Source organism: Bufo gargarizans, chromosome 1, assembly GCF_014858855.1.
Source record: "Bufo gargarizans isolate SCDJY-AF-19 chromosome 1, ASM1485885v1, whole genome shotgun sequence".
Lineage (NCBI taxonomy): Eukaryota > Metazoa > Chordata > Amphibia > Anura > Bufonidae > Bufo > Bufo gargarizans.
In genome coordinates, this window is record NC_058080.1 from 428,470,633 (window position 1) to 428,487,237 (window position 16,605).

Below are 16,605 nucleotides of genomic sequence, written 5' to 3' on the forward strand. Positions count from 1 at the left end.
CTGAACATGTGCTTCCGTCTCAGTAAGCAGGACGAGAAATTATAAAAAGGGCAAACTGCAGGGGGCGCCATGCAAATAGATTTCATTGAATAACTCAATAGTTATAATACAATTTTAATTACATGCAATTACAAAAGTATTCATATCGAGGTGCTGGTTTGAGAATTGTAGAATATTTTCTTTGGGACAGACCCTTTAAAGCCAATAGTCCTCAAATACTGTATATTCTTGCATTCTCAAGTGTACATGCCCCATGGCACACAAGATCTCATTTAACAGAGGTTTTAAAAAAGTGGTTGCTTTGCCACTGCCTGGCCCTGTCAGTCAAAGCAGTGAGGGAAGGGCTGGCCACAGAAAGGAGTGGAGCTTGGGTGCAACAAGAGCAACGGTGACACTCATTGCACCAAAGGCCTAATTTACATATTCAGAAAAAGCATCATAACTCAGGAACGGAGCCTCAGATCAACAATAGAAAAACAATGTTTAGTCGGATGAACCACAGCTATGTGTCAGTTGGTTATGGAGTTCGCCGGTAAAAGATTCCCTTTAATGGGTTAAATGTTCTTTGTTTGCAGTAATTGAAGCACATTCCTATCTTCAAAATGTAAGCTTGTTCAGGCCAACATATAGGATTTTCCCATTCATTACTTTGCAAAAACTTTCTGCCATATAATCCTATAATTCTGTAAAATGTTAATAGTACAATGATAAAATTGCTAATGGCTTTTGTGCTTTTAGCTGCCTTTATATTTGTTATGTCTAATGTGTCTTTTTCATTTATGTCTGTTCACAATTTTGAATCTGGTATATTTATGGCTTTTCCTAGGGACGGCTTCCAGTTCGATGGATGGCAATTGAGTCCTTAAACTACAGTGTTTATACATCAAACAGTGATGTGTAAGTGTACTGTCTAATCACGTATACTAATGTATGAATAATTTACAGTAACTGTATAATGTCAGCAGTGTTTATCTGAATTCAATGAAAGGTCAGTATAATAGGCCATAAAGATCTGATAGGTGTTGGCGGGCTCGCTCAGCTGTGGTTCTTTCTGATTTAAACTAGGTGTACACTGTCACTTAAAATCTAAATAAACTGTTGTACATGAATACCTTATACCTGTATTATGTATTTGGATGGGACTACATGTGGTAGCGAGATAATTTAACCTACACCCCATTCACAGCAGCATACTTTTGTGCAAAGTACTAGAGACATAGGGGGTCATTTATTAAACTGGTGTAAGGTAGAACTGGCTTAGTTGCCCATAGCAACCGATCAGATTCCACCTTTCAATTCAGATAGCTCCTTTGGAAAATTAAAGGTGGAATCGGATTGGTTGCTATGGGCAACAAAGCCAGTTCTACCTTACACCAGTTTAATAAATGACCCCATACTGTATGAAACAGTTAAGAGCTGCCAACAGCAATTTAAAAAGGTTAAATACTTAAAGGGGTTGAGCAGCGATTTATATTGATGACTTATCCTCCGGATATGCTATCAATATCTTAAGGGTCTGACCAGTGGCGGATCCAGAGCCTGGTCTCGGGAGGGGCATTTCCCCAGGCAATAGGAGATTATGGGTCCCCTGTGTCCCCGCCCACCCTCAAGCCACACCCACACACAGCCCCACCCATATATCGCGCCCATACCTCTAAGATCCAGTGACGTCTCCTTTGATGTAGATGTTCTCTTTCTTCATCTTGTCCATTCAGACCAGACCACCATGATGATTTCTTTCAGCCATCTCTCATCTCCGCAGAGTTTGATAGACAGAAATCTTAGTTTCCTACTTTTCCTCCCACCATCTCAACATCCCATTATGCACCCCTAATACTAAAACCCTGTGCCCCCCAAAACTATACTGTGGAAACAGATAAACCCCCTGAAAATACTAGTTAGACACAGATAGCGGCCCCTTCAATAATTATTGGAACACAATGCCTTAAAAAATAACTGCACCCAGCAAATAGTGCCCCTGACACTAATAGTGTAACCATAATGTCCCCCAAAAATAACTGTGCTAAGCTGATACTGTGCCAGGGCGCCCCCCCCCCCCCCCACCAGTAATAGCACTCCCCAAAATCCCAACCATAGTAGTAATTCTGTGCCAGAGTGCACTTAGTAGAATAGTGCTCCTACAGTGCCCCCAACAGTAATTGTGTCCCAGAAGTAATAATGCTCCCATAGTCCCCCAGTTGTTATAAAGCCCCTTATAATGTGCGCCAGTACAAAAAATGCTCCGTTGTGTGGCAGTAAAAAAAACAACTCCTCTTAGTGCCCCCAGTAGAGTCAATGTCCCCAGAGTGCCCTCATGTGTTCCAATAACCCGTACTGTGTGCCACTACAAAAAACACTTAGTGCCCCCAGTTGAGCTAAGGTGCCCATAGTGCCCCTATAATTTGTGCCAGTATAAAATACTCCTATATAGTGCCCCCAGAAGATGCCCCCATAGTGCTCCTTCCCATCCTATATAGTGCCCCCAGAAGATGCCCCCATAGTGCTCCTCCCCCTTCTATATAGTGTCCCCATAGTGCTCCTCCCCCATCCCCATAGTGCCCTTCATAATGTGGCAGTATAAAATGCCCCTATAGACTGCTCCACATAGATTCCCCCATAATGCTTCTCTCCCCCCTTCCCCATAGTGGCACCAAAATGGGTGCCAGTATTAAATGCCCCTATATAATGCCCCCATAGTGCTCTTTCCCCCCCCCCTTCTTCATAGTGCCCCCCCATAATGTGGCAGTATATAGGGCCCCCATTAGATGCCCCCATAGTTCTCCTCCCCCCCTTCTCCACAGTGCTTCCCTCCAAAATGTGCCAGTATATAGGGCCCCACCCCCTTCTTGCCATACTGTATTAAAAATAATTAAATCAATAAACACCTATACTTACCTCCATGACACTGCGATGCGATGCAGGCCTCTTTCGGCCTGTGTCCCGCTCTGTACGGCTCAGACGGCGTGATGACGTCATTGCGCCGCTTGCACCGGCCTCTGATAGGCTACAGGCACTAGGCCTGCAGCCTATGAGAGGAACGGACAAAGGAGACGCCTCCACAATGGAAGCGCTCATTTCTCCCTGCCGCTGCCACCGCCGCCGGGACCGGAATCTTCAGTCCACTGTCCGCCCTTGGCTCTCACTACATTCTTGGGGGGCATTGCCCTGTTGCTCCCCCCCTGAATCTGCCAATGTGTGTGACAACGTGCACCCCCGCCGATTGTCTGTTTGATGAGGAGGCGACGCTATATGCAAGTGCCACTTCCTGGTCATTACACTACGCATCATCTCTAGAGAGTGGTGACATATAATATAAGTAATATAGTAACATAGTTTATAAGGCTGAAAAAAGACATTTGTCCATCCAGTTCTGCCTGTTATCCTGCAAGTTGATCCAGAGGAAGGCAAAAAAAAAAAAATGAGGTAGAAGCAAATTATACCCACTTTAGGGGAATAAAAAATTCCTTCCCGACTCCAATCAGGCAATCAGAATAACTCCCTGGATCAATGATCCCTCTCTAGTAGCTGTAGCCTGTAATATTATTATTATCATGGGAAGATTTCCCTCTATTGGTCAGAGAGGAGAAATGCTCCAAAAACGGGCTCCTGCTCTGGAGAACTTGGTATAATCACTCATGAACTTCAGTGAGTTTAAGGCCTGTATTACACCAACAGATTATCTGAACAATATCTGTCCAATCAGACTAACAGTTGGTGTGTATAACAAAAGATCTATGTGTGTAAATGGCCATCTGACCAATGATTATCTGTTGGTGTAATACAGTCCTAGCTCTTCGCTAGGGATTCTGGCAGCCAGACACCATGCTGATCAGCTCCTCATCACAGAACCTGCATCAGGATAAGTATACATTCTTGACCCCTAATCCCCTTTAAATATTTATATGTCCAAACATAAATCCATACTGTAGCCTTCTTTAAGTGTCAGTGTTGTATTCTCCTTTAGGCATACATACTTATTCCCTTTCCTAAATACGAGCCAAGCAGTTCTCCTGTGTTTCATTTTAGGTGGTCCTTTGGTGTTTTGCTATGGGAAATTGTCAGTTTGGGTAAGTACAGTAAGTGGTACAGTGATAGATTACTCCATACTCCTGTCATGTGAGAACAGATAGTTCTGAAAGCAACTGTACACACATTTCAGTACGCGAAATGTTCTGTATGTACAATATACAGTACTTAAAACAATGGCCCAAATTTACTAATCCTGTACATGGCATCAGCTTAGACCTGCAGCTTAGGGCTCATGCAGACGACCGTATGTATTTTGCGGTTCACCAAAAAATTAATCCGCAAAAAATACGGATGACGTCCGTGTGCATTCTGTATTTTGCACAACGGAACAGCCTGCCTCTAATAGAACAGTACTATCCTTGTCCGTAATGTGGACAATTTTAGGACAAGTTCTACTTTTTTGCGGAACGGACAAACAGAAATACAGAAACGGAATGCACACGGAGTAACTTCTGTTTTTTGGCGGACCCATTGAAATGAATGGGTTCACATACCGTCCGGAAAAAAAAAAAGGAACGGTCATGGAAAGAAAATAAGTTCATGTGCATCAGCCCTTACTTTGGTTTGCTTACTCCAGAACTGTGGCACAATTTTGGAGCAAAATTCTGCATCTTAGGCCCCACCCCTTTCCTGTGAAGCTCTGCCCCTTTCTGCTAAGCTCCACCCCCTTGTTGAGCATGTCAGAAAATGTGTAGATACCCTAGATGTAGCAATTTGCACCACCTTTTAGACAGATTTTTGCTGCCGACACATTAGTAAATCTGGGCCAGTATATTTGTCATTAGATGTACATGATCGTTCAAAACTTTTATACCATTGACATTAAAGAGGTTGTCTCACTTCGGCAAGTGGCATTTATCATGTAGAGAAAGTTACTACAAGGCACTTACTAATGTATTGTTATCACCCCTATTGCTGCCGTTCCATGGTTATGACCAGTTTCCAATCCATCAGCAGTGGCCGTGCTTGCACACTATAGGTGGCCAGGACCGTGGAAGCTCACATACTATATTACATAGAGGTAGTTTGATAGCTACGCAACCATTGAACAAGCAATCATCTTGTGAACAGCCATCTACAGCTGTACACATTTTACTCCATACTGGGCGTTACAGTATTCAGACCAATCATACACTTAGGTAAAGACAAATTATCTTTTACTATGGAATGTTCTTTCATAGAACAATTGTTTGTGTAACCGCCAACTGTACCACATTTAGTCAAGTACTAATATTCATCTTCATCTTTCGGGTCAGTTATGTGCCAAATCCAGTAGTTCCATGATTTCCATCCTTCTTTGGAGCAGAACAACGGAAATCATTAGCACAAGTGTGAAAGAGGCCTAAGCTGTTTAGAAAATAACAAGAATGTAATTTTATAATAGACCAGTAAAGCTGTAGGACTGGCTTAAAGTTAGGAATGACACTGAACCTTCATTCTGCTTACAGGTGGAACTCCATATTGTGGAATGACTTGTGCGGAACTCTATGAGAAACTACCACAAGGGTACAGACTTGAGAAACCACTTAACTGCGATGACGAAGTGTAAGAAAGTCGTGCTATTCTCAGCAGTATCTGTTTATTTAGACCAGTCATACATGAAGACCCTGGCAAAATGAGAACTGCAAAACGATTTGTAATTTGTTTTGGGCTTCTGCTGACTTATGACATGCTGCCATAAATTTTGGTCGCCACAGATATATAGTACATACGGAGATGTTTCTGTGTGAAACTCATTTGGGGGGACTTATCATAGACCAGATATCCCCTGTGTTGCCTGAGGATGCGCCTAATTTTTGAAGAGGGGAACACCATGTCATAAATTGGGCGCATCCTCTGACAATCTGGTTACCTAAAGTGAAATCTACACCAGCTCGGAGATGGTGTCAATTTCAGTCTTCTTGGGAAATTGGCGAGGGCGGTGTAGAAAAGCCACTTGCACTTAAATGTAGGTGCTATGGTTTTTAAAAAGTCGCAAACAGGAGGTTTGCTAAATTTTTTTACAACAGAAAACTGGCGTGGGGTGCCTAGGGTGTTTGAAACCTGAGGTGGGTACTTTCTCTGGCAGCCCCCCCCCCCCCAATACTTGGTACTAAAAATGGTACTAGACTAGTTAAGCCCCCTCTGTGGCCCTTTCACAGTAGTAATTCCCTCTCTGTGCCCCTTTCACAGTAGTTATGCTCTCACTGTGTCCCCATAACAGTAGTAATGCCCTCTGTGCCCCTTCATAGCAGTAATACCCATTGTGCCCCCTTCACAGTTGTAATGCCCTCTGTGTCCCCTTCACAGTTATAATGCCCATTGTGCCCCTTCATAATAGTAATGCCCATTGTGCCCCCTTCATAGTAGTAATTCCCATTGTGCCCCCTTCACAGTAGTAATGCCATCTGTGCCCCCTTTATAGTAGAAATGGCCATTGTGCCCCCTCCACAGTAGTAGTGCCCATTGTGCCTTCTCCACAGTAATAATGCCCACCCCCTTCACAGGAGTAATGCCCTCTGTGCCCCCTTCATAGAAGTAATGCCCATTATGCCCCCTTCATAGTAGTAGTGCCCCGTTCCCCTTCATAGTAATAATGCCCATTGTGCCCCCTTCACAGTAGTAATGCCGTCTGTGCCCTTTATAGTAGAAATGCCCATTGTGCCCCCTTAGTAGTAATGCTCTCTGTGCCCCGTTTGTAGTAGTAATGCCCATTGTGCACCCTTAATAGTAGTAATGCCATCTGTGTCCCTTTGTAGTAGTAATGCCCTCTGTGTAGTAGTTATGCTCCCTGTGGTGCCTTTGTAGTAGTAATGCCCTCTGTGCTGCCTTTGTAGTAGTGATGCCCTCTGTGCCCACTGCATAGTAGAAATGCCCATTGTTCCCTCTTTACAGTAATAAAGCCCTCTGTGTTAAAAAAACAAACAAAAAAAAACTGAAACTACTCACCTTATCCCGTTCCTGATGCTCACATCCAGCTCTCCCCTCCAGGCACAGATCGCTCTGCAGCACTGTGTGGGCGGGGTTTATGCAGATTCCCAGGCTGCAGGCTCCTCCCTTACAGGCCGGCAGTGCAATCTATGTCTGCAGGCTGAATGGTGGAGCAGGGGGCCTCCTGCTTCATCATTCAGTGCAGGAGAGACGGAGTGCGGGGAGCTGACTGACAGGACCGCAGCTCCCGATGCTCCAGCAATGAGCGCTTTCATCTGTATTGATGGAAGCGCCCATTGCTTCTGGGCTCTGGCTCCCCCCTGAGAGCGGGCACCTGACCCGGTACAGACTGCCCCCCTTAGCACACCACAGCGTGGGGGGAATGATAAATATCCCCCATTACCTTTTTTGCTTTTCATTTTATTTCTACTAGTCCACAGATTTCCTTGCCCTCATTAGTGAACTTCTTTAGGTGGTTCCTGACATCATCAGGACCTTTGTTATATGGTGCAGTAACCTGTATTTGATTATTGTATTGAAGGTTTGACCTTATGCGACAGTGCTGGCGTGAAAAGCCATATGAGCGACCATCATTTGGGAAAATACTAGTTTCTCTGACACGAATGCTTGAGGAAAGGAAGGTAAGAAACATAAAACTGGTTTGAAACAGTGTATATTTCATTCATTTTGTAAGCAGTTTTTTTTTTTACTGTAATTTAACATATCTTTGCACTAAACTTGGCCATGAAAAAGAATATACTGATTTTTATGCAGTAACAAGTTTATGAGCATAAGCAACACCCATAATAATAATAATATTGCTACTAGTAGTAATAATAATAATAATTTAGCAGCAACATATTTCGCAGCACTTTATAAATCAGAGGGTACATGTACAAGTAGAATCAGACATTGCATAGTAACAACATACCGTGACATTAAACGATTGAAAATGTAATTTCTCTCAGACTCATGTAATTGCCAGTGCCAGTTTAACAGGAAGAAAATTCAGCAAGACAGCCATATACCTATGATAACTACCTGCCATAAGCTGGCTTTAATAAGAGTTTTATATGATAACATGATTATTCAACCAAAATGACATGGTATATGGTGATTCTTCTACGGAAGCAATGGTGCACCTCTGTTACAGGAAGAAAAAATAGTGGTACATATGACTCGGGGATAGTGGAAGCTAAGCAAAAGAAGGTCCTTACTTTTTACCCTTTCTCAATTTATAATCTCCTTGGTATACACAGGGCCGTCTTTAAAGAGGACCTTTCATCAGAAAAAAGTATCTAAACTGACTATACCGACGTGTAGAGCGGCGCCCAGGGATCCCCCTGCACTTACTCTTATCCCCGGGCGCCGCTCCGTTCTCCGGTTATAGCCTCCGGTATGTTCATAGTTAGGCTCCACCCAGGGGAACCTGCCGCGGTCTCCTTCTCCTATGCTGTAGCGCTGGCCAATCGCAGCGCTCAGCTCATAGCCAGGCTATGAGCTGAGCGCTGCGATTGGCCAGCGCTACAGCATAGGAGAAAGAGACGCCGGCAGGTTCCCCTGGGTGGAGCCTAAGTTCCCCTGGGTGGAGCCTAACTAGGAACATACCGGAGGCTATAACCGGAGAACGGAGCGGCGCCCGGGGATAACAGTAAGTGCAGGGGGATCCCTGGGCGCCGCTCTACACGTCGGTATAGTCAGTTTAGATACTTTTTCCTGGTGAAAGGTCCTCTTTAATATTGATTGGACCCTGGGCAAAAATTTACTTGGGCCCCCTGGATCCCGCCTTCCCACACCTTAGCAAGCAATCACGCCCTCCACCACAACACACACACAAAAAATCCACACATCTGGTAGAGTACAGTGAATGACTGTAAATACTTCCAGTTCTGAAGACTCCAGCGGCTCAGGATCAGTGCTCTGGGCTGGAAGTGGGCACCGCTCTGCAGGAAGGAGACCAGGGCTCGGCTCACCCTAGTGTTACAGTGCAGCCCAGCACCCCACAGTATGCAGTATAGCACCCTATAGTATACAGCACCACACAGTATGCAGTTTAGCACCCCACACTATACAGTACCCCACAGTATATAGTAGAGCAGTATAGCAGCCCACAGTATACAACACCTCACTGTATACAGCACCCCAAACTATACACGATACAGCCCCCCACACTATACAGTACAGCAGTATAGCACTCCACACTATACCGCACCCACAGTATACAGACCCCCACAGTATACAGTACAGCAGTATAGGCCCCCCACACTATACAGGCCCCCCCACAGTATACAGCCCCCACAGTATACAGCCCCCCCCCCCAAAGTATACAGGTCCCCCCACAGTATACAGCCCCCCACACAGTATACAGACCCCAACACAGTATACAGCCCACCACACAGTATACAGCCCCCACAGTATACAGGCCCCCACACAGTATACAGCCCACCACACAGTATACAGCCCCCACACTGTATACAGTCCCACACAGTATACAGCCCCCCACAGTATACAGGCCCCCACACAGTATACAGCACCCCACTATACAGTAGTTTACAGTATATTAACATAACAGCCCCTGTCACCTTTTTCTGATGTAATCTTCACACAAAAAAGCTCCACAGTTAACTTCTGCAACACTCCTGGTAGGACCTGTGATGACCTCATAGCCATGTGACCAGTAATTGCTAGGTTACTGGTCACATGGTGATGATGTCATTAAGGTCCTAGATCACAACTTTAACACAGTACGATCATGATGCCTGAACTCAGTGCCGGCAGGCATGGCATGGCAGCACCCCCTGTGTAGCTGACAGCTTGACACCCAGGGCAGTAGCTAGCAGGGCTCAAGAGGCAGCTGCCTTGGGCCCCCCAGGAGCAACTGGGCCCGGGGCAGCTGCCCCTTTTGCCCCTTGGTAAAGACGGCCCTGGGTATACATTTCCTTCATCAGCCACGTCTTCCTCCCTTAAACCTCATTTCACTTTTCTCAGTAGTGGTTAATATTAGGGCCAAGGAATGTCGATGTTAATTTCTAAACATCAATCATAATTTGACCTTCCTGGGTGCCTGCTAGCCCAAGTGCACCTTAGTTCAATGATTCCAACACATACAGTGGGATGCAAAAGTTTGTCACTGTTACTGTGAACAGTTAAGCAAGTTAAAGATGAAATGATCTCCAAAAGGCATAAAGTTAAAGATGACACATTCCCTTTGTATTTTAAGCAAAAAGATTTTTTTTATTTTCATATTTTCCAAAATAAGTAAAAAGGAAAAGGACCCAAAGCAAAAAACTTTCGTCACCCTGCATGGTTAGTACCTAGTAGCACCCCCTTTGGCAAATATCACAGCTCGTAGCCAACCAACTCTTTCTCCAATTCTTGTTTGAGGAATTTTCATCCATTCTTCTATGCAAAAGTCTTCCAGTTCTGTGAGATTCCTGGGCCATCTTACATGCACTGCTCTTTTGAGGTTTATCCACATATTTTCAATGATGTTCAGATCAAAGGACTATGGGAGCCATGGTAAAAACTTCAGCTTCTACCTTTTGAGGTATTCTATTGTGGATTTTGAGGTGTGTTTACAATCATTATCCATTTGTAGAATATATCCTCTTTTCACCTTGTTTTTCTATAGTTGGTGTTATGGAATTTCATTGAATCCATTCTTCCCTCTACCCATGAAATGTTTCCTGTGCCATTGGCTGCAACACAACTCCAAAGCATGATTGATCGACCCCCATGCTTAATGGTTGGAGAGGTGTTCTTTTCATGAAATTCTGTGAACCTTTTTCTTCCTAGTTTCCAAAATGCATCTGACTTGTTTAGATGTTCTTTTGCAAACTTCTGACACTGAATTTTGTGGTGTGAGCACAGAAGAGATTTTCTTCTGAAGAGTCTTCCATGAAGGCCATATTTGTGCAGGTGTCACTGAACAGGAGAGCAATGTTCCATAACTCCAGAGTCTGCTAAACCTTCCTGAAGGTCTTTTGCATTCAAGCAAGGGTTCTGATTTGCCTTTCTAGCAATCCTACAAATAGCTGTCTGAAAATTGTCTTAGTCTTCCAGACCTTCTCTTGAACTCCACTATTCCTGTTAACTACCATTTCTTAATTAAATTTTGAAATGGCAACCTGAAAATGTTTTGCTATCCTTATATAGCCTTCTCCTGCTATGTGGGCCTGAAACATTTTCATTTTCAGAGTGTTCGGCAGCTGCTTAGAAGAACCCGTGGCTGCTTTTTGGGACGAGGTTAGAGGAGTTTGGGTATTTATAAAGCTTTGAAATATGCATCACTTGGCCTATTCTGATTATTGTGAATGAGCCTTAACCCTAACATGCTATTTAGACGAAGTTATGTGAGCGCTCAAATTTCCTTGGGAAGTACTCCTTTTCTTTTTTTCACGTTAAGGGCTCATGCACATGACCGCACCAGATCCGCAAAAAATACGGATGACATCCGTGTGCATTCCGTATTTTGCGGAATGGAACAGCTGGCCCTTAATAGAACAGTACTATCCTTGTCTGTAATGCGGACAATAATAGGACATGTTCTATTTTTTTGCGGAACGGAAATATGAACATACGGAAACAGAATGCACATGAAGTAACTTCAGTTTTTTTTTGCGGACCCATTTAGGTGAATGGTTTTGCATACGGTACGCAAAAAAAAAACGGAATGGACACGGAAAGAAAATACGTTCGTGTGCATGAGCCCTAAAATTGTACAAAACCATAATAATACATTGATATTACTTAAAATTTTGAAAAGTATGTTTCATCTTTAACGGTATGCCTTTTGGAGATCATTAAATCTTCCACTTGCTTACTTGTCCTTATGAGTTCCTTATGTGTCATAATTTGGCACATGCAGAGTGGAATGGTCTAAGGGCCCTGGAAATAGACAAATCAATAGTAATACAACCCTCAGACAAGGGGGGCAATGTGGTTTTCATGGACTATGAGCAGTATACCCATATGTGCCTAAACATTCTGAATGATGGGTCCTGTTATGACATTCTCCCCAGGAATCTATCATTGATGGATTGTAAGGAACTCAGTGGGATTCTATCTGAAGCCCTCAAACTCAGATTTATCAACAACTATGAGCTGGGGTTCCTTTTACCACCACATAATCTATTACTGACCTAAAGCACATGGCAAGGCCCCTTTTCAACTTAGTTTATTTACAAATGGTCCAGAAGACCAACAAAGCCTTTCTTATACCATGTGCCACTTGTTCAATCTTAAAGTTTATTTACAAATGGTCCAGAAGACCAACAAAGCCTTTCTTATACCATGTGCCACTTGTTAAATCTTAAAACATAACCTTTATTTGCTCACTACTCTGCCAAAAAACCCTGAGGATGCCAGGTTAGCTGGTGAAACATGTCGGGCAGTGTTTGAGATTTTAGACAGCTAGTGCCTTTGGTGCCATTCCGCTTTGGAGGTGGACACCAAAACGCTGCTTGCAGCGTTTTGGTGTCCGTCTGACGAAACTGAGCCAAATGGATCCGTTCTGACACTCAATGTAAGTCAATGGGGACAGATCTGTTTTCTATCACACAATCTGTCACAATTGAAAACAGATCCGTCTCCCATTGACTTTCAATGGTGTTCAAGACAGATCCATCTTGGCTATGTTAAAGATAATACAAACAGATCCGTTCTGAACGGATGCAGACGGTTGTATTATCTGAAAAGATCTGTCTGTGCAGAACCATGACTTATCTGCACCAAACGCTAGTGTTAAAGTAGCCTAAGTTAGTAGACATTTAATAGTGAGCAAATAAAAGTTATGTTTTAAGATTGAACAAGTGGCACATGGTAAAAAAAAAAGGGTTTGTTGGTCTTATTGACCATTTGTAAATAAACCCTTTTACCACCATACCCACAATTGGCCTGTTTATATGGCATTACTAAGGTCCATAAGGCCTTAGAACCAATTGTATCAGGAACAGTCTGATGCTCCCTATCAGCACCTACATTGACCAAATTTGAAGACCATTTGTTACCTCTCTCCTATCTTATGTCCGGGACTCCATGAAGGTCATCAAGGTGGATGGCCTCCAAATGGAGCAGGACGTGATTCTGGCAAGTTTAGATGTGGAAGCACTATATAATTCGATACCGCACAACAAAGAATGCAAAGTAGTGGCCACCTCCTTGCGGGAGAGGGGTACTCATTTATGGCCTCACAACAATCATTTGGTGCTGAGATGGGGAGCCCCGTGTGCCCTCACATACGCATACCTTTACCTGGGTCGTTGGGAAAGGGAGGTAGTGTTCAGTGAAGAGATGAGTGACTTCACATTGTCGATTATCTTATAGCTTAGATATATCGATGATATATAGATTTTTTGGCAGGGTGATGAGAACACCTTTGTCCAACGTTAACAACTTGGGGCTTTTCTTCACATCGGAAATCCATCCTTCCAGTGTTACATTTTTGGACCTCACGGTCTTTAAAGACATTGATGGCAATATAGGCACACACCTATTTAGAAAAAAGAACGGGCACTAATTGCTTATTGGAATGGCGGAGTTGTCACCCTGGGGCCCTTAAACGAGGTATCCCGAAAGGTCAGTATCTACGTCTCTGCCGTAATTGTTCCACCATGAGAGATTTCCGAATGGCTGCAAATGATCTGAAACTGAGGTTCCAAAGCCGGGGATACCCGACACCGGTATTGACTCAAGCGTATCATCAGGCTCTGAGTCGCAATAGGAAATCGTTGCTAAATCCTCGCACGCGGATGAAAGAATCCAACCAGATTCGAATAATTGGAAACTATGAATAAGCCAATGGCCCTGTGAGACAAATCTTGTCACAATATTGGGGCATTCTACAAGCGGACCCTGGCATTTGATGGGCAGTACCCCCTCTACTACGTATTGAAGGGGTAGAAATATTAAGGACAGACTGGTTCACAGTTTCCATACTCCAGCTGTGCAGCCCCACTTCTCCTTCAGGGACCTATAGATGGGGGTGCATCGCATGCGCTCAATTAAGAAGGGTGGCACATTTTTGAGCACCGCTACATCTATTATATCAGATCTTTCATAAATTGTGAATCCACGGGTCTGATATATCTAATGACATGTGTATGTGGGCAAAACGGTGAGAGTTCTGCAGACGCATCGGGGAACACCTCAATGACATAAAAAAAAAGAGGCGGATACCCCGGTGGCAAGACGTGGAGGAATGCCATGTGAGTGACCCTGGGGTTGTTCAATTCCAGGGCATTGAATTAATTCGACCCTTACCTAGAGGGGGTGATTATGATAGGTGTGCACTACAAAAAGAGGCGAGATGGACCTTTCGGCTTAATACTGTACGACCAAAAGGTCTCAATGACCATATATCCTATACATGTTTTCTATAGGTCATTTTGGGGTACCCATGTGTCTTCAGCCCTGGTCTGGTGTTAATTGATACTCTGACAGACTTTATGACGGAACATAATAGGGCATACCCAATTGTATTCTTGCTCCGATTAGTACAGTATATTCTGTTGCTGACTTTACCATAGCACCCATGGTTATTGCACCCCCCCATCATTTGAATACACTATTAGGGTTGATACTGCTGATGTGAAACTGCACTTATTATATGCCATACTTGTTGCATTATTATTCATATACAATGGCATATCATTACGATCTATTAGTGGGGGTGTATTTGTAAATACTTTTTTCTCTTTTCTTATTATGTACATTTGTTCTTTATGATCGTGTGCATTTTATTACACATTTATGAATTTTTCTGTGAGCAGTATAATGAGCATTGGATCCATCTCCCACATTGTATTTTGCTCCACAATGCCATTAGATATATCTGCCTTATGATCCCTGCTTTACCTAAAGGGGACATTTGGTCCTTCTGCATCTCTCCCTCCTCCTTGTACCGTAGTATGGGGTTCGTAGGGCGGCGCTTGATATCTTCAGCGCTGATTCCGGCACGGACCCCAGTGACTGGGAGGGCAGACTTGCGTCTGACATAAGGGTGGGTGGAGGTGGAGCCATGACATTTAAATAGCCAGCCTTTTGGCAGCCGCTTCACGGCCATCATAGTGTCGGAACGCTGCCCCTATGTGAGAGGGGTTGCGTGACTCTACTGCTACTATGTTCTAAACCACTGCTCATAGCACTCCTTTGTTTGGAGGAGGCATCTGATGCAGAAACACGTCGAGTCAGTGTTACTTCATAGAAGGGCTATTTCGTTAGAGCAGGGCAAACAAGCTTTACTTAGCAAGCAGTATGTTTTCTGTTTGGACCATTTAAGCCATGTCCCAACTGCACACATAACAGTGACTGTGTGGGATTAGCCCGTGCCCTCTCCATTTTCAGAGAGGAGTGGACACTTGCTTAGTTAATAACTACAGTTCATTCAAGATTAATTTTTCTTCTGCAAGTGACTTTGGACCGTGGATTTGATCTTTTTATTTTCACCTGTCCATTGCCACTTGCGTCTATTATTGCACCAGTGTTCCAATTTTGGAATAGGGATTGGTTCAGAGTGGTGAAGCTACTCTCAACCCCTGAATCATTGAGTGTGGATCCCTATCTCCATTGATTTCAAAGAGTTATACCTGGTGCGACTGGCACTATTTCCATGTACCCCTAATTTCTTTGATTAACTATAGTCTTTTTTTTGTTTCTTCTCTTTTAATCAACCCCCTTCTTATTTGATACTTGGAAATTATCATACAAAGAAGGAACCTAGCATATATGGTCTGATCACGATCAGTCCTACACTCAAACCACCATTTTTATCTGACCTGAATCTATTATTTTAATGCATCCTTTTGTTTCCTAGACCTATGTGAATACAACGCTCTATGAGAAGTTTGCATATGCCGGTATTGACTGCTCAGCAGAAGAGGCTGCATGAAGTCCTATGAATTTTCTTAGAATGTCTTGGGTGTGCAATATCATGTTTGTCTAAGAATGTCTGTAATCTGTACAATAAGAATTATCTGGTGTTACCAATGTAAATGTTTCTACAACTATGTAAATACCTTTTCTTCTTTACATTGGGATTACCATAGATTTCACTACTGATTTCCCTCCCAAATTCTATGAGCAAAATCGTTTGTTTTTTTTAATCCTAACTGTAAACAAATTCTGACTATTAACAAATTACAAAATAAACTTTGTATATACAGTATATACTGCTGTAATTCTGGGTATTGTAATGTCAGAATGTATGTATCAGTGTCTGATATTTCAGCATTTTAAAGCGTGGAAGGGATGTCTAGGATAAAATAAAAAAAATTAACAGCAAATACAAATAATAATAAAAAAAAAAATTAAATAAACAAATAACCTGGTAAATCTCCTACTTCTCTGTTGGTCCCATGCAAGTGACAGTGGATTTACAGGTAATTGGGGTCATTTATCAAACAGGTGTAAAGTAAAACTGGCTTAGTTGCCCATAGCAACCAATCAGATTCCACCTTTCATTTTTGACAGCTCCTTTGGTAAATGAAAGGTGGAATCTGATTGGTTGCTATGGGCAACTAAGCCAGTTCTACTTTACACCAGTTTGATAAATAACCCCAAATGTCTATTTTATAGCGTTCCCTCCTGTTAGATTTTTTTTTAAATCCTGGACATCTCTTTTAAGAAATCTCTTCTATACAAGGAAAGGTTATATATTATGCCACTGGA

At 43.1% G+C, this 16,605-nt stretch overlaps 1 protein-coding gene across 2 annotated transcripts in view; it reads left to right on the forward strand.

Annotated features, from left to right (window-relative positions):
- Nucleotides 1-16,344, forward strand: part of TEK (TEK receptor tyrosine kinase) — a 109,838-nt gene extending 93,494 nt beyond the window's left edge. For both annotated transcript variants that reach the window (XM_044271829.1, XM_044271838.1), the window contains 5 exons: nt 827-897; nt 4,027-4,067; nt 5,478-5,574; nt 7,481-7,580; nt 15,752-16,344. In XM_044271829.1, the coding sequence (XP_044127764.1) occupies nt 827-897; nt 4,027-4,067; nt 5,478-5,574; nt 7,481-7,580; nt 15,752-15,826 (384 nt within the window). In that variant the 3' untranslated portion in view covers nt 15,827-16,344. The remainder of the gene's footprint in view (nt 1-826; nt 898-4,026; nt 4,068-5,477; nt 5,575-7,480; nt 7,581-15,751) is intronic.
- The last annotated feature ends 261 nt before the right edge of the window (nt 16,345-16,605 follow it).